Source organism: Primulina tabacum, chromosome 15 (assembly GCF_025594145.1).
Source record: "Primulina tabacum isolate GXHZ01 chromosome 15, ASM2559414v2, whole genome shotgun sequence".
In the NCBI taxonomy this organism is placed as follows: Eukaryota; Viridiplantae; Streptophyta; class Magnoliopsida; order Lamiales; family Gesneriaceae; genus Primulina; species Primulina tabacum.
The window spans coordinates 27,720,641-27,742,109 of NC_134564.1; the positions used below are offsets into that span (position 1 = coordinate 27,720,641).

Below are 21,469 nucleotides of genomic sequence, written 5' to 3' on the forward strand. Positions count from 1 at the left end.
GCCAACAAACTCATAGGATCGAATAAATCATCAAAAAACCCCAGGGTTTGACACTAAACTTGCAAATGTTGATGAATCATTCTCATTTTCACAACACTACAACTAGAGCTCCAAGTTGAAGGTACGTCCCACCCACTATCTTTTACAAAAAGAAAATGGGACCGCCAATCCCCTCGAGTCGAGCGTAGTCTGACCATAAACTTGCAACCAGCACGAGGTTGAAAATAGACAGAGTAGTCAGGCCTAAGGCATCGTACTGAGAAAAGAGAATGGAAAAAAGAAGTAGTAGCCTGAATTTGAAACTAGTTTGCTCGATGACAGAATCCCAGGAAATAAGTAAGTGAGTTTGGGGACAATTGACTGAAGCTTACACCTAAAGTATGAGTCACCTCGACTAGTAAGGAATGAGGAGGGATAGAAAACCCACTATTAAAATGGGCCAGGGTCACGGTGAAATACCCTGCGGGTGGGTTGTGATAAGAATCCCCCAGGCCAGGAGCCTTAAACTCATAGTCAGATGAAATTTCCAGTTTACCACTCAAACACTTCACATCCTGAGGAGTCAGAAGGCTCCGATCTAGGTCCCCGAGAATAACTTCTTGATCAGGACTATCACCAAGCGAGGAACCGTGAAGGCAAGGTAAAGGCACTTGGGGGATGGGAGTGGAACAACTCTCAAGATCATCCATTAAATCGTCATCACCCAAAGAACCCAAGTCACCAAGGAGGGTAAGATCACCCAAAGAACCCAAATCGCTCAAGAGGGACGGAGTGTCAGAGTGGTAGGAGTAAGTGTCTGAAGCTTCGTCCCGACTAAAATCACTCGGAAGAGGAGATTTGTGCATACGACTAGCCATTAATAAGGAGTACTCCTTACCACGCGGCGCACACCCTGCAAGAAGTTTTAAAATTTATCAGCTACCCCGAGAAAAGTAGCGTCAGGCACAACCCAAATCCATTCCACAAATAATACTAGCCCAATCCTTGACCCAAAACAACCCAACCCAAATCCATCCCACAAATAATACTAGCCCAATACCTATCCCAATTCACCACAACCCAAACCCATTGCACAAAACTACCCAACCCAACTCTTGGCAAACTGCTCCAGCCCAAACCCAAGCGGCGGCACCCTCATACTGCGAAAAGAACTAGCAACTCCTACAACCGCATGCTGCGAGGAGAACTAGCGAGCTTGCGCCATCGCATGACTACACCACGTCAACCAATCTGCCTACGAGAGTTCATAGACCAGCACCTGCCCCAGCCCAGCCCATGACGGTCACGAACCGAAGGTCCCATTAAAATCAAGAATACCATCATCGAGCATAAGCAAGCAAGTAGCAGGGAAGAGGAAAAGTGTTAGTTTTATAAAAATTTATGCAAGAAAAAGCGTTAACAGAATAAAAGGGAGAGTTCCGGAGTGGTCACAAAATTACGAAAGTAAACCAAATAAAAGGAAGAAGAGAGACGATTGCCTCATGCAGGACATATTCAAAAGATAATGGGAAAGCATGTGAATATATGTATATAATATAAAAACAAGAACAATGACTCATAAAGGGAGGAAGCAAAGCAGGAGGGGTACATGACATGGCGGCGGGGAAATAGAGAAAAGTGAGGTGTGTGGGACCCTTAAATAGGGAGGTAGATTTGACCTAGTGGCAGGATTAGAATGAAGAGAAAATAGAATTTTCTGTATCTTATTTTATTAGGGGCGTGGGGAAGAAATTTTTTTTAAATTAGTACTCTCGTTCACCTTCAGTAAAGTGTAGGTATTCGAGAGTGGGGGGCTTATGATGGGTATTAGTCTAGAGAATTGTTTAGTTTTGTGGATATTAGTTTGGCATAATTAGAATTTAATTAAGGTTGTAAAGATTGTCATGGACCATTAATTAAGGAAAATGGGCTCAATAAAGAGCCCATGGTATTCAAGCCCAGGGCCCATCATGGAAGTCTATAAATGGGAGCTATCTCTCCATTTTAGGGGGATTCACATTATCTCATTATATGCTCCAAAAGTCCCTAGCTTTTGTGAGTACATATCTTGGGGTGTTTGCTAACTTGAGGGTTGGAGGATTTTCTTTTGGCTGGGTATCTCTCGATACCTTTAACCTCAATTCGTGACATAGGTGGCGACCCCGAGATTTACTGGTGTGGACGCAAGAATAGCGGATAGTCTTTCATAATAACGTGTTCACTCGAGTAGACTGATCACCTGAATTTCGTGCAGCATCATTCCTCACAAGAGATAACGACGAAGAGATGATGCGTCTGAAAATCCTACTCTAAAAAGAACTTGAAACGAAAGATCTCGTACATCTTAAATACTTTCTGGGATTGGAAATAGAATATCATCTCTTGGTATTTCTATATCTCAAAGGAAGTACGTGATTGATGATATCTTAAAGAAAACTGTAATGTTTGGTAGTAAACTTGTAGAGACAAAGATTGATGCAAATGCAAAGCTTGAGGCAAGAAATAATTGTTCGTTAGTTAAAAAAATTGTTGTACTTGTTAACGTTAGTAGCATTGAAACAAAATGTCGAGCACCGTCACTTGGTATATGCAAGGAATGTGGCTGAAAATATTGATCGATAAATCGTAGTTAGATGAGAATCGATAAGTGGAAGTTCCATAAGCATAGCCAAAAATCTAGTCCACATGATCGAACTAAGCACATTGAAGTGGATTGACAGTTAAGCTAAAAGATCGAGAAGAAATTCATTGAACTCAGCTGCTTTTCCACACACATGCAACTCGCAGAGATCTTAACAAAGTCCTTTTATCATTCTATTTTTGACGACCTAAGTTTCAAGCCGGGTATGAACAACATATATTACCCAAGTTGAGGGAGAATGTTGGATAATAAATTATAAATCATTATCTAATTACCAAATAGACGTTTATGTTTCAAATTCTTGTTTTGATTATATTTTTATTTGATTAGGGATCCCTTGATCTATGGAAGTTAGGTTGACAAAATTCTATTTACTTGTATCTCATTTATTGATGAGTAAATTTCCTGTGAGACGATCTCACGAATGTTTATCTATGAGACGGGTCAACCCTACAGATATTCACAATAAAAAATACTATTAACATAAAAAGTAATACTTTTTCATGGATGATCCAAATAAGATATTCATCTCACAAAATACGATCCGTGAGACCGTTTCACACAAGTTTTTGCTTTTATTGATATCAGAAAATGATATTTCTATTCTATACTTTTATTATAAGACATAGCCAATTAATTATTTTTAATGCCTTCATTTTAAGTTTTTTTTAAGCTTTTATTTAAATTTCTTCACTCAAAAGCCAAAATTTACTTCCGGTTTTTCTGCCTTATATTTAAAATTCCACTTTTTTTTTAATTTACCTTCAAACTTTTTATTTAAGCTTATCCCACAAACACACAAAGACACAAGTCGTTCAAAAAAATCTATACTATATTATTAAATATGAGACCTTTAAAGTAACTAAATTTTGGTGTTATGGTCTGTTTTATTAATTATATATATTAATAAAGTGTTAAAATTCAATACAAACCACATGTAGCTTAGTGGATTGAGCCTTTGTATTTTAAACTTCAAGTTGTAGGTTCGATTTCTACTTTGTTTATATATTTATATATATATATATATATATATATATTAAATTTATATATCAAAATTATAGTTTAGTCTCTCGCTATTTCTTATAATTACATTTGGAAAAGGAGGAGAAAAGTTCGACCCTGGATCATTCTTATCTGAATCAAAAGATTCTCATGGAATTTTCCAATCCCCGATGACATTTCAAACCATATCAACTTAAATATCAAAGACAAATGTGATTCTTTTCTTTAACACAACGATTAAATATATGTGGGTGTTTGATCATATGTTAACATATTTCATACGTTTTTTTTAAATGAATATTGTGGAGTGTTTGTCGTTCATTTGGTCATGTGCATGTGTTTCAGGCATGTGCAATGTGTGTTTCGAGTGCATGTTTCGTGCAGGAGAAAATTAATCATATTCCTGAATATAATATGCTCGAGCATGGATCCAACTAGTCCTTTTTTTAGTGAATATAGCTCTTCAAGTGCAGATATCTGTGAACGTATCATCTTAATTCTCTTTTTTTGCTTTGACAGCTTATCTATCAATTCCACAATCAGAATCACTATCACTATGTTAGACTGATCTAGAAAGGCTAACATAATTTTCACTTTGAGATGAAAAACAAGCTGTCCGCAAAACCCTAGGTAGAGAGAACCCTAGGTAGAGAGAAGGGGTTGGCCGAAAACTTTAGAAGAGAGAGGATATAATTTTTCTTGAATTGCAAGTTATGTTATGAAAAGACATGTCTCAAATAGCCTATTTATATTTAGTCTTGTTGAGACTTATAATTCTAGTAGGACTCTACTTATTAAGTGGAATGGTCTTAGATTATCTATACCCATCATCTTTCGAGCCACACACCCAAGCCCATGGGATCTAGCCCAATCGTTGGTATATTATTGTGGTGTCATCGTAACATCAATCGATGTCCACTATAATTGATGTAAAGACTATAAATATCTTGTTATTATGCATTTAAGTTTGAATTATCAACCCAATAATACTAAGGTACCGTTTGGTTCGTGTGATAGGATAAGTAAATGATATATAATAAGAGTGATTATTAAATAACAAGTAAGGATAAACAACACATTATGACAAATTATAGGATGTTTGATATGATTTTAACTTGCTTGATTATTATTTTTAATTATTTACTAAAATGCCATCATCATATATTAATTAGTAATATATTCTTCTTTGAAAATTTTGATGAAGAAAATTTTTAGGGAGGAAGAATAAGTTTGGAGTGATTGAATGTGTTTATGAAGTCATATTTATAGGGTAAAAACTAACCGTTTATGATCGTTACAAATTCTTAAAAAATAAATGTATGTATATGTAGATTTTATGGTAATAATATGATGTATATAATGTTAATCGTCTTTAAATAATTATGTATATCATATCACAATATTATAATGAGATGTCAGAGACTCTTTTTATATAATACTATGACATTATACAAATATATATATATATATATATATATTTATTTATTATATAACACAATAAAAATATATAAACAGTGAAATAATCACATCATGTTATTATAATGAGGTGTCATAGACTCCTTTTATATAATAACATGATATTATTCAAATATATATATACAATAAATAAATAATAACACAATAAATTATATAAGCAGTATAATAATATAATCACATCACGTTATTATAATGAGGTGTCATAGACTCATTATATATAATAACATGATATTATATATTAAATATATACACAATAAAAATAAATAAACAGTAAAGTAAATACTTTTACATTTGAATATTGTTACCTTTTTCTTGTGTTTTGGAGTTTGAAAAAATATGGAGAAACCGAAACTTCGAGTATTGTGCTGATAACGTGTTAAAAGTAAAAATTTACGGTAAAAAGTAAAATCTCAAACTCTAAAAATTTACAAAACTACACAGTTTATAAAATTTTCTCTCTACTCAATTGTGATTTTCTTCACACATTGAGAGACTTACTTATAGAATTTCTTTGGAAATAATCCAAAAATAAATACATTATTACATACATCATCACACACTAATTTTAAATATTTACAACTTTTATTTTTAACATTCAACTTTCTTATTTTCAACATTCAAATATTACAACTCATATTTTTCAACAAGAACCAATTATAAAAGATAAAAATTGCAATTTCTCATATACTAAAACTTTTATCCTGACTTCTTGTAGTCCATCAAAATAAGAAATTAGTGTTGCGGGAGAAGTATTATTTTGGACATAAAATATTTTGGCCTCTCTTCTTTAACGTTACAACTTATTATTTCAAACAATTATAGTCCCCAAATTCGATTCATTTGTACCTAGAGATGACAAGGGAGTGGGGTGAGGAACATTTTGTCATTCCCATCCTCGTCATCGTCCTCAAGTTTCATCCTCGCCTTCGTATCTATCTCGATTTCAGCTTTTTCAGGTTTGAGGATTCTCCTATTTCAAAAATATTACTGGAGCAAGACGAGACGAGTTTGGAGAATCCTCGAACTTATTATCATATTGTTATTATTAATGATAATATTAATATTAATATCAATAATAATAATAATAATATCATTAATATTTTCAAAAAGTTTAATATTAATATGAATATTAATAATATCAATATTATTTAATAATATTAGAACAAGTTCGAGGACGGAAATAGTATCCCTATACCCCCTAATTATTTAGGAGATTTTTAATCTCAGAACATTAACTCAAAAAAATCGAAAATCCCCGTCCTTATGAGGGCCGGTGCCAATGGCCAGTGGGTTTCACGTTCTCAATTGCTACCAAAATTTAGGTAAGCTTTTAATCAGTATAATTACTATTCCACCTCTGTTGGTTATAACCAAAATCGCTTTGGACCTTATTTTCCAATATATGGTTTTCCATCAGTACTAACGATCGATATCAAAATATCCAAAATTCACAAGTAAAAGGACCATTTTTTAATATCCCATATAACATGACCTACACAGTTTTAGGTTAAAAAAAATCATAAAAGGACTTTTTTTAATATCCCATATAACATGACCTACACAGTAAGGCTGTGTTTGGTTCATGAGATTAGGTGGGTTTATGATTATTAAACCCATCTAATCAAGCATTTGGTACGATTTTTATTTAACCAACTCAATCCCTCCTATAAATGATTATGTTATATTAGATAGGTTAAAATAATACCTCCTCACCCCCTAGGATTATTTATCTCACTCTTAATCCATCTCATTTTTCCAATTTTATCCTTCTCCTAAATCCAAACTCACCACCACTTCCTTCCACCGACCGCCCACCGCCAACCCCTGCTGCCGGCCGATTGTCGCCGACACTTCCGGCCGACCGCCGCCTCCTCTTTCGGCCGATCGCCTCCTCCTCCGGCCGACCGCCGCCGCCACTTCCGGCCTACCACCCACGCCGCTTCCAGCCGACCGCCGACGCTTCCGACCGACCGGCCGACCGCCGCCCCCGTCGCCGCCCCCGCCGACACACAAATCGAAGGGCAATTTTGTCAATTCATCAAAAAATTATTAATTATCACATTTTTATCTATCATACCAAACATAATATTATTTTATCATTATATATTATATTTCTACTTCAATCATTCTTTTTATCATTTCTCTCTTAATCATTTCATTATCCTATCCTTCAAACCAAACGCAGCCTTATAGGTTTAAAAATCATACATAGATAAAACAACGTAATTATCCCCATTTTGACACACAAAAAAGAAGTCTAATGAGAGACAGCTTGCATACATGAAATATTGCAAAACATCATCGAAACAGATATGTTATTCCAAAAGCAATTAACAAAATTTAATGTATAAAACAACAATATGTTGGAGAACGTTAAAAAGAAATCAAAGATCAAAGGTTCACAATTGGATCAAACCCCAGCTCACTGCCTAGCAGTAAGACATCACAACAAGATCACTGTAATAAGTCTATAGGTGAAACTAGATTCACCCTTCATGACAAAATTAGACTCTCCTTCCCCCTTTCTACCTACCGTGCCAAACCTCCGACATGCAGTGGTTTTATTACACAAGATAAACAGATATAAACGAAAAACTTATGTCTAAATTAGGTTTACCGAGCAAGCTTCTTCTAGTGACATCAATCAGCCCATTACTTTGCGAACCTGAATATGGTGGGTAGATTCTCGACGCCAGATTGGTTGAGCGCCGCTTTGTACCAGAGTGACAGTATTGCCCTTCAATCACTAAGCCCTTAGTCTGCAGAACAAAGGAAAAACAAGATTCTTTTATGGTATCACCTGCTTGGCATAAAATAAAGTACGCCCACGAAAGAAAGTTGCACGAATCTTATTTACCAATAAAAGCTTCAAAGCTTGAGAAAATGTTTCCTCCACATCATCTGTAAACTTCATGTATATGGGCATCACACCATGATAAAGGATCAAACGTTGCTTCACTCTTTCTCTGTCCATTTGAAAATAAAATCACAGTCACAATTAAAGGGCAGAATATGAAGATATGGAAAACTCTGGAAAAAATGAATGTGGAGAAAATTCAAACCAGTCATGCTTCACCCTTCACCACAGAAATAGCCAAAACAAATATCACACACATGACCATGATGCTAACGTCTTCCACATATAAGATGATCAAATGTATTCACACAATGATTGTTTCTAGACAGTGTAATAGAAGGAAACATCATGAAGAAACCTCTTTAGTCCTTGAGTTTATGTATGCTTTTATCAAATAAATATCAGTTGCTAAATGTTAGATATTATTGAGAATAAAATCCTATCACCTAGCACGACAGTGGATAGAATAGCACAAGAACTTACACATTTGTGAAAGCAAATATGGTTGATGACGGGCGGTAGTGACTCAAAGTTACAGCCATGGATCCTGTTCTGGTGAAAACTATGATGGGAGTAGCTAGAGTGTTCGCCATTGTGGTGGCATGGAAAGCAAACATATCACCCATTTGGCTCTGCAAATTATTTCCATGAGTTACAGAGTTATAACCAAATAAGAAAAAAATAAAAGGCAGAAAACAGAGAAGATGGAAGAAAAGAAAGTGATCAAAATGGTCAGGACAAATATTTCATTTTTTATTTAAATTTTTTTACTTGATGCACGCACCTTGTAGACTGAAAATTGGCCTGATGGGCTGATAGAGATCGGGAGACTAGACTCGGTCCTCAATGCTACAGTGTGCATCACTTTGACGGCCTTCAATGGAAATCTAAGGACAATAAAGAAAAAAATTATGAATCATACACTAGTTAAATGATTGATATAAGTTGAAAACTAATTATAGTATTGAAAATTCAAGGGGTACGCAATGTTCTTTGTAACAAAGGTAGGAATGGCACAGGGAAGGCACTTGTAGCAAATCACTGTAAACCAAATCACCGAAGCAAAAATAAGTAAAGCAGGAAATAATTGAGACCCATACAAAATTACAAAAATAGACGCCGTCACGCCAACCATTTTAGAGCTACAGAAATCAAAATAGAAAGAAAAAAGAAGAATATATAAAAGAAATTTCACAAATTTAAGTGGAGACTAACTTTTTCCAACTTATAGGTCAATAGTTCATGCAACGAAGAGTTTTGAACTTACGGTTAATAACTGGGGAAAGCCCAGCAATCATGATGCACACTTGAGACAAACAAAAACAATTGTGAAGATCCAATTCGAGAAATGCTAAATGTTGACAACATAAGCCTAAACCGGTTATCCAAAATTTAGTCATACAACATCTCACAGCGACCAAAAGAAATGTGCTTTAACAGAGTCCAGCACAAGTGTGCATGCATAGTGAACCATGTGAATCCAAAGCTAAATTTAGAATTCATAAATATTGCACAAAGTTCAACTAGCGAAACTTTAACAGTCAATGTGTTTAATTTAGGAAAAAATCTGGTAGGTAAAGAACATGGAAAAAAGTGGTATAATGCCTTCCATGACTAAGATGGCTTACTTCCCATGGGCAGTTTCTCCTGAAAGCATAATTGCATCAGCACCTTCACGTACTGCAATTGCAATGTCAGAAACTTCAGCCCTTGTTGGAGTTGGGTGATCAATCATACTCTCTAGCATATTTGTAGCTACTATAACTGGTTTTTGCATGCTCCTGCACCTTCTTATGATGTCCGCCTGTTTGCAAAGTGAAATAACAAAGTTTTGACCTAAGTGCTGATTTGGAGGTCTATCACTCCTCGTTAGGTAAATTTTTTCTCACATACTAGTGAAAATAATAAAACAGTTCCACGAAAAACGTCGGAAATTGGATCACATAATCTTGAATACAGAGGAATCTAGAAATACCATATGAACGGGACGGGGCTGGTTGAGGTAAATTTTTCCCTTGAAAATTAAGTGAACTGGACATATTCGATTTTACTCTCTTTTACTTATGTTTTACCTCTTTCTTCAATTTTTACTTTATAGTAAAACAGAGATACTTTATTTTTTTCTGGTTCTACTATTACACTACCTCTTTCTTTGTTAATTTTTTTTCCCTTTCTTTTGATAAATTTCATGCATGGAGAAGAATATGTTAACAAAAAACTTCTCGCATGAGGTATGATGTGATCCACATAATGATCAACAATCAAGATAATGGTGGACAATTCAAGTATCTTGATGCTTACAAATTAAAGAGCATGAAAGAAGTTAAATATCGAAAGATTGACTATTTGAAGAAATTCCAGAAGTTGAAAGTTTATGCTTGAAAGTTTAAATTATTTGGTTTATTGGTCATGTAAATAATGGTTGTTAATTAGAGGCCTATTTTGTTAGCTTTAATCTCGTTAGTTTATTTTAATGTTAGGATTTAGTTAGCTAGTATATGATATGGGCCAGGAATTTCAATATTTTAAGCTCATACAACTATTTTAATTTTTACGTAAGTTATCTTGTATGTCTTATAGACGAGAATTGTACACAAAAAATCATATTTGAGTTTTCAATAACATAATGGAGAGTTTTTTCATCTTTAATATATCAAACCTATCAAGACTTTTATTTTGTGGCATTTGTAGAACTTATCAAGGTGTGATCCTACTATCCTAGTGACATTCAAAATATCGACTTATTACCATCTTGTGCTTCGTGTACGCGTGTGTGGCGTCTTCACTAATCCATCATAAACCAAGATTCGTGCTATTCTAAACATTGGGTCGAGGTTTTTAACACATCATTCGAATTCAAAGCTTCAAGCCTAAATTCAACATATCTTGTTTTGTGTTTTTATTCTGAGTGTTTTTTTTTAAAAGATACTTTTATTTGTTTATTCCACTTTGTTACTCGAATTTTATGTTTTCTAGGCAAATAATATTAAAATATCATTCTCGTGTGCCACTGATTTGATTCTGTCAAACGATGAATGATAAAAGATTGAAAGATTATGCTTGTTAAACATGGCAAGTGGCGTCTCAACTAGTATCATGTCAAGGTACCTGTAGCAAAGGGACTTCTTCAATGGGGAGTTCAGCTCCAAGATCACCACGAGCCACCATGGCCTATCATCATAAATGATAATAACAAGAATTACATAGCGCCATCTGGTCCTACATAATATTATTAGCTACTCAACTCAAGATTGTAAACCTGTCACATGTACTGTGGGAAAGTTTGCTTGAAGCAGCTACATCCACCAGTTAATAACCCTTCTCCCTCATTAACTTCAAATAGTATATATTTTCTTAGTTTTATGTTTACCAGTATCCACAAAGATTTTCTAAATATCACCAAGTTCAACAAAAAGTTGACTAACTAATTCCTCTCCATCAACTATGTATCATATGACTTATCTTTATATAACAGAATATGTGCAACTATGTATTTAAAAAGCTAAGGTCAAAACCACCATAACCAAAATAAGCAGAATAGTATCAGGAAAAAAAAGTGAGATGAATGCAGCATAGATACTTTAAAAGAGTGTTGCAGGGTTTAGAGGTGGTTTACTCAGGTGCAATTTGTTGGAGATATCTATCAGATTATTATCTGGTTAGGATTGAACTTTATATTTTTATATTAAGTAAGTTATTTGATCGACTTATCTTCTAAAATATGGGAAGTTTGGTAGATAGAACTCAATAAATACTGCTTGTATCACTTATATTCTACCCTAGGGGTGGTTTACTTGTGTTTAGTTCAACACCATTATTCTACCTTATTTTACGACACAATTTATTTATGCAAACAATGCCATATTATGAAAAGGTCCAAAAGGCAATAGAACTAAACAATGGGGTTTTTGGCCGAAAGCATTTCCCCCCAGAAAATGATACTTGTAAAATAACCATGTTTTTTTGTCAGAGATCATTACCACCTCCCCCCTAGATTTATACTGTTAAGCCAACCCCGAAACCAAAAAAATGGTTATAAGACAGTTGAGAACAATGATAAGTCCAACTTTCTTCATAATTCTGTGCTGCTTAATTTATGAGAAGCATACAAGCCTGAGCATTAAATACTTATGTTGCACAAACACAAACACGAAATTTACTGAGAAGATGTCAAAATTACTAAACTGACCCCATCAGATGCAGAAATGATAGAATGAAGATTTTGAATAGAATCAGCACTCTCTATCTTCACAATTACATGAATATCAGCATTGCACCCTGCAGATCAAAATCTTTAAAGCCTAGAGAAAATAAACTAACAAGAACACAAAGAAATCCATCCTATGAAGGAAGAGATGATCAAACAGCAACCTTTTAGATAATCTTTCAATTCATGGACGACCTTAGCATCCTTTACAAATGAAACTGCATAGAAATCAACTTGATTGTCTACTCCAAACTTGATATCTTCCCAGTCTTTTTCTGTAAAGATACTTAATTTCATGTACACTTCACGATTTCCACAACTAAAATTTTTGAAATAATAATGAAAATTATAAGAGTGCTATGATGTTTGTAAACCTGTTATCGATGGCAGAGTTGCACTTTTTCCACGTACATTTAAGTGTCGCCTTGATTTTAGTTCTCCACCATCAATTACATTACATTTCACCAAATCACGTGTCTTTGATTTCACAGCTAATGACATCATTCCACCTGTAGAAGAGAAACAAGTAAACTTGTCACTCAAATCGTTGGAGTCAGGTTCATCTAATGCCAACAATCAAATGTGGACACACGAGTCACAAATTCACCAGCTTCAGCATTTAGAGAGGATGGTACTCACCATCAACAAGTAGAATGTCCCCAACCTCAACATCATTTATAAAGTCGTCATAGTTAACACTGACTGTATCTTCTGTGTTTATCCCTCTTCTAATTGTAAAATTGAACTCTTGTCCCTCCTTCAAAAGGATTGGCTTTGACACATCTCCACTTCTAACCTCAGGTCCCTGAATGAAGAACAATAAGACAATAAAATATGAACATGGAATAGAGCAACCAGGAACACACATTAGAGTGCGCATAGGGAGATTTCTTTTTTCGAAGGATTTGGACAAGATAAACTTCAATGACCAGTATAAAACAACTTTCATCAAAAAATGTAATTCAGAATATCAGTGAAGAATCGGATATAAACTTCAATAGCTGGCGTTAACAGGTTGTTGGAAAATATATTTCTCATCTGGAAATTTTTTTCAGATTTAGTTAAAATTAATTAGAATTCTTCTAATTATGTTAGGATTCATATTTTCCGGGTTTCATTCTAGATTAGGGATTCTCTGTCCATATTTACTCATTAAAAACCTATAAGGAACACATGAATAACATACACTGATCCCAAATTCCCGACTTACAAGACCATAAATATTGAAGGTTGAAACTTGAAACTTCTGTTAATAATTGATTCAATTGCTGATAGACTTGGTATTATAGTATCAATACAGCTATCAGTATGCATGAGCAACTGAAGTCCTGAGAGAAAAAGTAAGATGGAAATAGAGTGACAAGTAAATATGATGCTATAACATGGATATCAAATGTCAGATATGAATGAATTTAAAAAATTGGAAAAAAATCAATTGGTGACGTAATTAACATATCTACATATGACCAAGGAAATTATTCGCTGTTTGTCTGCAACTATGAAGAATAACATATAAGTTGCAAGAAACATAGAAAATAATATTATGCCCTGTGTTCATCATGGACGTGTCAGCATTTCAGGCTTTTTTAGACTTAACTCTTACGTTAAATTAACCAATTTATTTATACTTCATCTATATTCTCTTGGTTATTTGATTTTATATTGATCAGTTCCTGAAAAATTTAGTTCTCATCACAGAAACTCAAGTCTGCATCATGAGCCTATCAAAATGATTATACGTACTCCTATCTCCATCTTTCACATGGTGTTATTCCATCTTTCATATGGTGTTATTCCATATGAAGAGACAAAAAGTATCAAGACCTAGGGTCACTGAGGCGGAGGCAGTCATGTAGCCCTTAATTTAGCACCTTTAACAAAAGTGAAGAAACAAACCCCTCTTTTTCATATCCAGTTCATCCACCACCTTGATGCTTAAGCCTTTCAGCTATTTGACATAGAGGGAAGTGTAGTTTGATGAAATAAAGTAAAAGAAGCTCTATGTCACACACAAGCAAAAGAAAGGATCTCGACGAGAAAAGATACACAAGTATTCATATACTTTACGAGAATATTGAGCTCTCGGGTACCATTATAACTCCAGCTTCAATTTCTCAATATCCCTACATCTATTCATCACCCATTTTACTCTCCCCTTTTGTTACAACAGATGAGGAGAGCATCATGAAGCGACAATCCTTAGAGATAGAATGGCCTGTAAATCATAACCAGACAGAAAGAAACATCTAACACTTTGGACTACCAGGCTTTGGACATATTGCACCGTGGAACTAGGCCAATTTTCCACTTTGGTACACCAAATAATTTCTTTGGAAGATCACACCATCAAAACCAATAATCTTCCTGTTCTACGCGCATGCGCACACACCGACACAGACACACACACAGACACACACTTTGTCATGTAAATCAGTGAACCTCGTCATAATATATGAATATTAGCTTATGTTATTTTGTAAAAAAAAATGTAAAAACGCATGCAAGCTCCAGGTGGATGCAATTTTTTCATAAGTGCGATTAGCTAACATAATTTAGGCCAAAAACCAACAGTGATTTTCATATTTTGTGATATATGCCAATTGAAATCACAAAAATCCCCTGGACATGGCTAGTAACAACATCCCACGTAGATTCCAGCTTCAAATTGAAAAAAGTAGCAAAACACCAATAATATCAGGTTTCAATGGTGAAACCTGCCAAAAAATAATGATGTATTGGTCAATTACACAAAAATATCTGATCCATCATCACATGAACCAACCATATGAATTTAAAACTCTAGAGTGGTTGATGAAGTAATTAAGTCTTCGACAAAATAATATAACATGAATTTTTCTATTCTTTATCCACAGTCCAGGCATACACACTTTTTAACATCGAGGGTGTGTTAACACTTTATGATATGACTTTTTAACATATACCATTCTAATATGAAAAAAAAAGTCTAATTAGTTGGACTCAACTGGGATTCTCCTTAAATGCTAACACTTTATGATGACTTATTTCATGGTGTCCCAGCCAATAAAATTGTAATTTCTTAATCCTTGATAATACTAATATATCAAGAACTATTAGACATATAAAATTCTCTCGAATTCTCCACTTCTTGTAGAGGGGATTCAAATTTAGTGCGATAAACTGTCAAGAAGCATACCTTGGTATCTAACATAACAGCCACAACCTTCTCTTCAAATTGAACATTGTATTCTTTAACCAGATCTATGGTTTTCTGGTGAGATGCATGATCTCCATGAGACATATTTAAACGTGCCACATTCATTCCAGTTTCCGCCAGTTTCCAGATCATTTCCCTTGAGCTCGTGGAAGGACCAATAGTACAGATTATCTTGGTTTTTCTTTGAGAATTGAAATTAACCCGTGTGAACCCCGGCGCATCAATACTTGACTGAAAATCAAAATAATGAACACAAATCTTATCAGGTAAAAAAGGAATGCATGTATTGGTCAGTCAAGTGAGACAAAGGGAAATCCAAATCCAAAATTTCTTCCATTTACGAAAGTTCTAAAAACTAAAATATATATCTGATTAAGTTCTCCAAAGATAAGGTTACCACGCCAAGTTTCTCAAACTTCTTTCTTTGATTCGAAAGTTCTTAAAGAGTTCTCATGTTTGGCGAATAGACTGAAACATTAACATCATTTTTCAATCCACACATTAGTAAGGGAGAGTGCAAGAAAAAAACACAATCAAGATGAAATAGATTATGCAATTTCAATGTCTAAATTATTTCAAATGCAGTTCAATAAATGCACAACAAAATATGAAAGGATGCATTAACAACAAACAATATCAAATTTTTAACATGGTGCCCACCATCAGACACGATTCAACACTCATGAAAGGCAAGTCGTGTGAAAGAGCGAGAGAGAGAGAGAGCTCACGGAGTTTGCAGAGCCATTAGGCGAAAACAGGGCAGTAGCAACTTCAGAATCACTATTTCCATAACCGCGACAAGTGATAATCTTGCTTCGTTTGTATGTTTGAAAAGGGCGGCTAAATCTTCTATTAGACCAGCTTAATTCACATTGAAAGAAGAAGTCTTTGACGTTCCTTGCAGAGCAGAGACGATCTCTTTGAGGGCTGAAAGTGGGCATCCCAGCTTGCAGATTCATCGCTGACGCCATTGAAACTCAAAATCTTGCTGAACCTACGAGTGAATGGATTGATGGATACAGAAAAGTCGGAGGAAACGGAAGGATTTGATGAAGTTTTGTGCGAATAAAATCAGGTGGAAGTAACTGAATCAGTCAGTCGGCCATTAAAATCTCGGGAAATTCTGTACCCTACGGCTTACATTTGGCAAGGCTTGGGGCCACATACAAATATATACCACACACTGCCTCCTTTTGTTATACGTACAAGTTGAGAATATACCATATGTCTAATACATTTTAATTTTTTTGAGATTTAATATATTCTATTATTAATAAAAAAAATGAAATTAATAATTTCAAGGAATAAAAAAAACAATATTGTCACTAACCTGAAATTAAATGATAATATAAGTAATTTGAATTGAAGATGGATTTGAAATAATACTTAAAGTAACATTACACCAAAATGGACGAAGAGATGATTTGAAATTCACACGACATAAATTCATTCAGGATGCATTTGGGAGATGAATTTGAAGTTCGTAGATTTCGATTGTAGTATAACTGTTAATAATATACAAAATTTTAAATTCTTTTTTTCCAATTTAATTTTTCACCTCTCTTTCCCCTCAAACTACGAAAAAATATTCAGAGGGGCTCAATAGGACATCCATCCGTCGAAACAAACTTAAGGTTCTCATAGACGAGAACAATGTTAATGTCATTTTTCCATTTTAAAATTTTTTCACCATTCAACTTCTTATTAAGTAAATCAAAAACAAGACTAGAAGACATGATTGCTGAAAAATTAAAACACAAACCGACACTTAATTAATCGAATAAACACCATAGACAACAAATAAATTAATTTAGAAATCATAAATATGAATCATGATACATGTTCATTTATCCTACCAATTCGAAGAAAATTTAATCTCACGTTTAATAAGTTGCCTTAAGGTCGGCCGAATTAAATGACGATTAACTCGAGACTATCTCTATTCATAAGTAAAACACAAAGATACCTCAAATCTCCATTTTTATTTATTAATTATCATTTACTTTAGTTTGGATACATTTAAACTATTTAGTTACATTCTTTAAGTGAGACCCACTACTTTGGGTTTTAAGACCTTGGATGCTGATTCAAATGAAAACCTTAATCAGGGAGGATGTTCTGAGTATCACTAGGCACCATTTAAGCCTTACATAGTTAAAGATTTTCAAACTTTAATTATTTAATTAAAGCATTTGATGATTTAATTGTTAAAATCTTATTGTTCTTAAAATAATATTTTAATATTATCACATAATAAACATCATAACATTTAAATCTAATACAATATATAAAGAGTAGGTCTCTTGTGAGATAGTCTTACGAATCTTTATCTGTGAGACGGGTCAACTCTACCGATATTCACAATAAAAAGTAATACTCTTAGCATAAAAGTAATACTTTTTCATGGATGACCCAAATAAGAGATTCGTATCACAAAATACGACCCGTGAGACCGTCTCACACAAGTTTTTGCCATATATAAAAACATAAAAGTGAGATATAGTGAAATTCATAGTTTTTAATCGTGTCTTTCTAATTGCAATTTAATTGAAACAAAAAATAAAAAATAAAATAAAACAACTCTATTTAATTTAAATAATTTAATTTGTAAAATAAGTATTTTACACTCGATATATTAAAATTCATATTTTTGATCAATTAAAATAAATTAGACCAAACATGTTAATATTTTTAAAAAATTTAATGGGACTGCCTAAAAAAGTCCAAAAAATAAAAACACCTTTTTATATTATATTGGACTGGCCCAATTCGAAACTGAGCATGTCCCTACTCATGCGAACTAGCTGGTTAGTTCAATACTAGGCTAGAATCAAAGAAAGACTTTTTGTTATTTTAATTATGTTTGGCCCAACCCAAAATATTTTGGGTTGGGCCACCCATGATTGTAGCCCAACTCGGAGGGATTCGCATAAGTGGCTCCTTAGTACAAAGCCTTCATCTTTCTTGTTGTTGTACTGTAACTCGTCTTGTGAGCCACTTTACCCATGCAACCTGTGCTCGAGCTAGTGAGAAAAAGTGGTTGAGCCAGCTGGCGTGAGTCGTGGTGGTCGAACACTACACCGTTCCGCACCGCTGTTCCACTGCTCCGACAATCTCCAAGCTTTGTCGTCGACGTGATTCGAAGAGTTTGTTGGAAATATTATTGTATAAAATTACAATAAAAATAAATCACAATTGAGATAAAACTAGGAATTCAATTAAATAATATAAACAAATAATAGAATGCTAATTATCTTATTGGCTAAGCCTATCAATTTGAAGTGTAGCCAAAATATTTAAACTCGAACATAAATTGAGTGTTGAACCATTAGAATAATAGTTCTTAAAAAATATCAGTAGAGATTCAATAGAGGCAAAACTTCAGCTAGTATCAATTATCTGTTGAGCAATATAGACCTACACTTTAGTAAATAAAAACATATACTCGAAGCAAAATAAATTATCAATACCAATGCCTCTAAAACTCACAGTTTAACTTAAAACATATTCGTCGTTTCACACGGGTGCTTTAAAAATCAATTAGTTGTTTCTTATGATACAAAACTAGTAACAATTAACCACAAATTGTTATTTCAGGGCAGACTAAAAACATAACAGAATGTTATCACTTTGAACACGATGAATCAAAAGTGAGGAACAATGAAGCAAATTTTGAGAGAATATACGTGAATTGCTTAGAAAACAAGTATTTGAATTGTGAAAATTGACTCTCTATTTTTAGATTTGAAAGTGAGACGTTAACACCTCCACTAACTCACATCCAAAAGTACTGAAAGCCCAATCTCCTGCAACCATATATTGATGGTCGTAACTTAATCACATCATTAAAATGTGAATCATATAGAGGTGAAAAGGTGAAGGTTCTCCTCTAATTAAAAATCAGACCCTTGATTTGTATATTAGTTAAATTATAATCCTTCATAATTCAAGACACAATTTACATGGACAAGTTCAATATTTTCCAACAATCCCCCACGAAGACAGTTTCTACCGTTTCTTCATTTTTCTTCTAATTCCAATGGATCTGAGCGAGAGAATCCCTTTATTGATCTTTATTGTAGCTACCATGGAAGGAAGCATACTATTGAGCAGTGTCAGTATGTTTGGTGCATGTTATTACTGTGGTTAGGAAGACCAATTTTCACGTGTTTGTACGAATTGAAGTATAAAGTTTTCCCACCTCAGCAAGGATTTCGAGGTGGCCCCTGATACTATGAAATGTTTGTATCTATTTGGTTTCAATCATTTGTGAGCATATTTTATATTGTGATATGTTTAGTCGAGACTTTATTTATTATAATTACATTTGTCACATTTTGGGCTTATTGTAAAACAAAATATAACTTATTTTTTCGCTGTAATTAATTAACTATAATCGAATAGTATATTAATAATGATTAGGAGTTAAGCCCTCCTTCTAAAAAATTAGGTGTTCTCAATCCCAAAGAGAAAAAAAAAGTGAGATTACTCATTGACAGCCATGAAAAAACTTCTTGTACCTGTTCATTGGTATATTAAGTGAGTTCTCATTCTCCATTTGCTTAAATGTCTCAGGTACAACCTTTACCTACTCCTGGATCAGATCATGGATTCAAGATCCACTGACCTTATGATCAACTCTCCGCCACGTGTTCTCTACTCATTACCCACGTCCAAGCAACATGAAAATAGCTAACACCAATGATTTCTTAACCACTATGGCAGGTATAGGAAATGTTACCATTAATCTATCTTTAACCTTAGAAAATGTCCATCCAAAAACTTGCTCGATATTTACAATGTATTGTGGTAGTTTATCATGATTATTGTTTGTTTCATGAGAAAGGATTTGGGGAGGATGATTTGATTGGACAAGCTAGAGAATGGGATGGACTCTACTAACTTGAAACACCAAGCCAATCAAGCATACTCAAACTCCCATTCCTCCATTCATTTTTTTAATAATCTGTTTTTTTTTTTCTAATAAGGATAAAGTATGACTTCATCATCTTATAATTTGACATCCATCATGTGGGACTCTTAAGTTTTTGTTCCCTTCACTTTATCTTAGTTTAAATGTTGATGATTTTCACTGCGATGTGTGTGAACTTGATAAACACAAGCGTGTTCTTCTCAAGAAAGTAATAAAAGAAGTATTGTTCTTTTTTATCTCATACACAGTGATTTGTGGGGTCTTTTTACCGTTCCCAACATTTCCGAGGCAAGATAGTTTATGTCCTTTGTTGATGAATGTACTCATGTTACATGGATTTTTTCTGATAACAAACAATTCCAATGTTACTGCTTAATTTCTGTTTCATGATTAAAAACTAATTTTCGGAAGTACGTCATTTGTCCATATTCACGGACAAAACAAGGGGAAATTGGACACATGGGTAAATGTATCTTTGTGGGATATTCTTTAACTCAAAAAGGGTACAAGAGTTACTACCCTCCTTAAAAGCAATTTTATATCTGGTTAGATGTCACTTTTAAAGAAGATGGGTCTTACTTTACCATACACTACCTTCTACTAGTTCATCCTCTATTCCTGAACCAGCCCCTACATTGGATAACTCCAGCTTACCAAGTTCTGAAAAATCAGCCTCCACACCTGAACCAACTGTGATTGAAAATTCTAATATTGATTGTGATAAGTTTCGTAAATATGGCTGCTGTTGGATCTCTCCATTGTCCAACATCATTCTAGATAGACTATTTGATGTAACAACTTTTGACTCTTCATTACAAGATGAAACTAAAAATGAAACCCTTGATCAAGATCTTCCCATTGTTGTAAGAAAAGAAACAAGGGGGTTCACCAAACTACCTATGTACCACTTTATAATTTTCTATCCTTTAAGCAATTTTCACCTTCCCATAAAGACTTCCTTGTTAATCTAAAAACCATTGATATTCTCAAAAATATATCTAAGGACCAAAAGGAATGGAAACAAGCCATGAATGAGTAACTTGAGGCATTAAAGAAGAATAAAACATAGGAGTTGATAAAGTTAGATAAAGAAAAGAAACACATAGGATGTTAGTGGGTTTATAATGTGAAGTATAGAGCAGATGAATCATTGGAAAGGTACAAGGTACGGCTTGTAG

The 21,469-nt window shown here is 34.0% G+C and overlaps 1 protein-coding gene across 1 annotated transcript; it reads right to left on the reverse strand.

Annotated features, from left to right (window-relative positions):
* Nucleotides 1–7,396: 7,396 nt before the first annotated feature.
* LOC142526399 (pyruvate kinase isozyme G, chloroplastic-like) lies at nucleotides 7,397–16,505 on the reverse strand. Its single transcript, XM_075630762.1, is given in 13 exon segments — nucleotides 7,397–7,829; nucleotides 7,831–7,857; nucleotides 7,956–8,064; nucleotides 8,439–8,587; nucleotides 8,740–8,842; nucleotides 9,584–9,759; nucleotides 11,064–11,126; nucleotides 12,145–12,233; nucleotides 12,327–12,437; nucleotides 12,537–12,671; nucleotides 12,802–12,967; nucleotides 15,338–15,589; nucleotides 16,087–16,505. Coding segments are annotated over 13 exon segments (1,710 nt in total). The 5' UTR covers nucleotides 16,330–16,505; the 3' UTR covers nucleotides 7,397–7,742.
* Nucleotides 16,506–21,469: the final 4,964 nt, after the last annotated feature.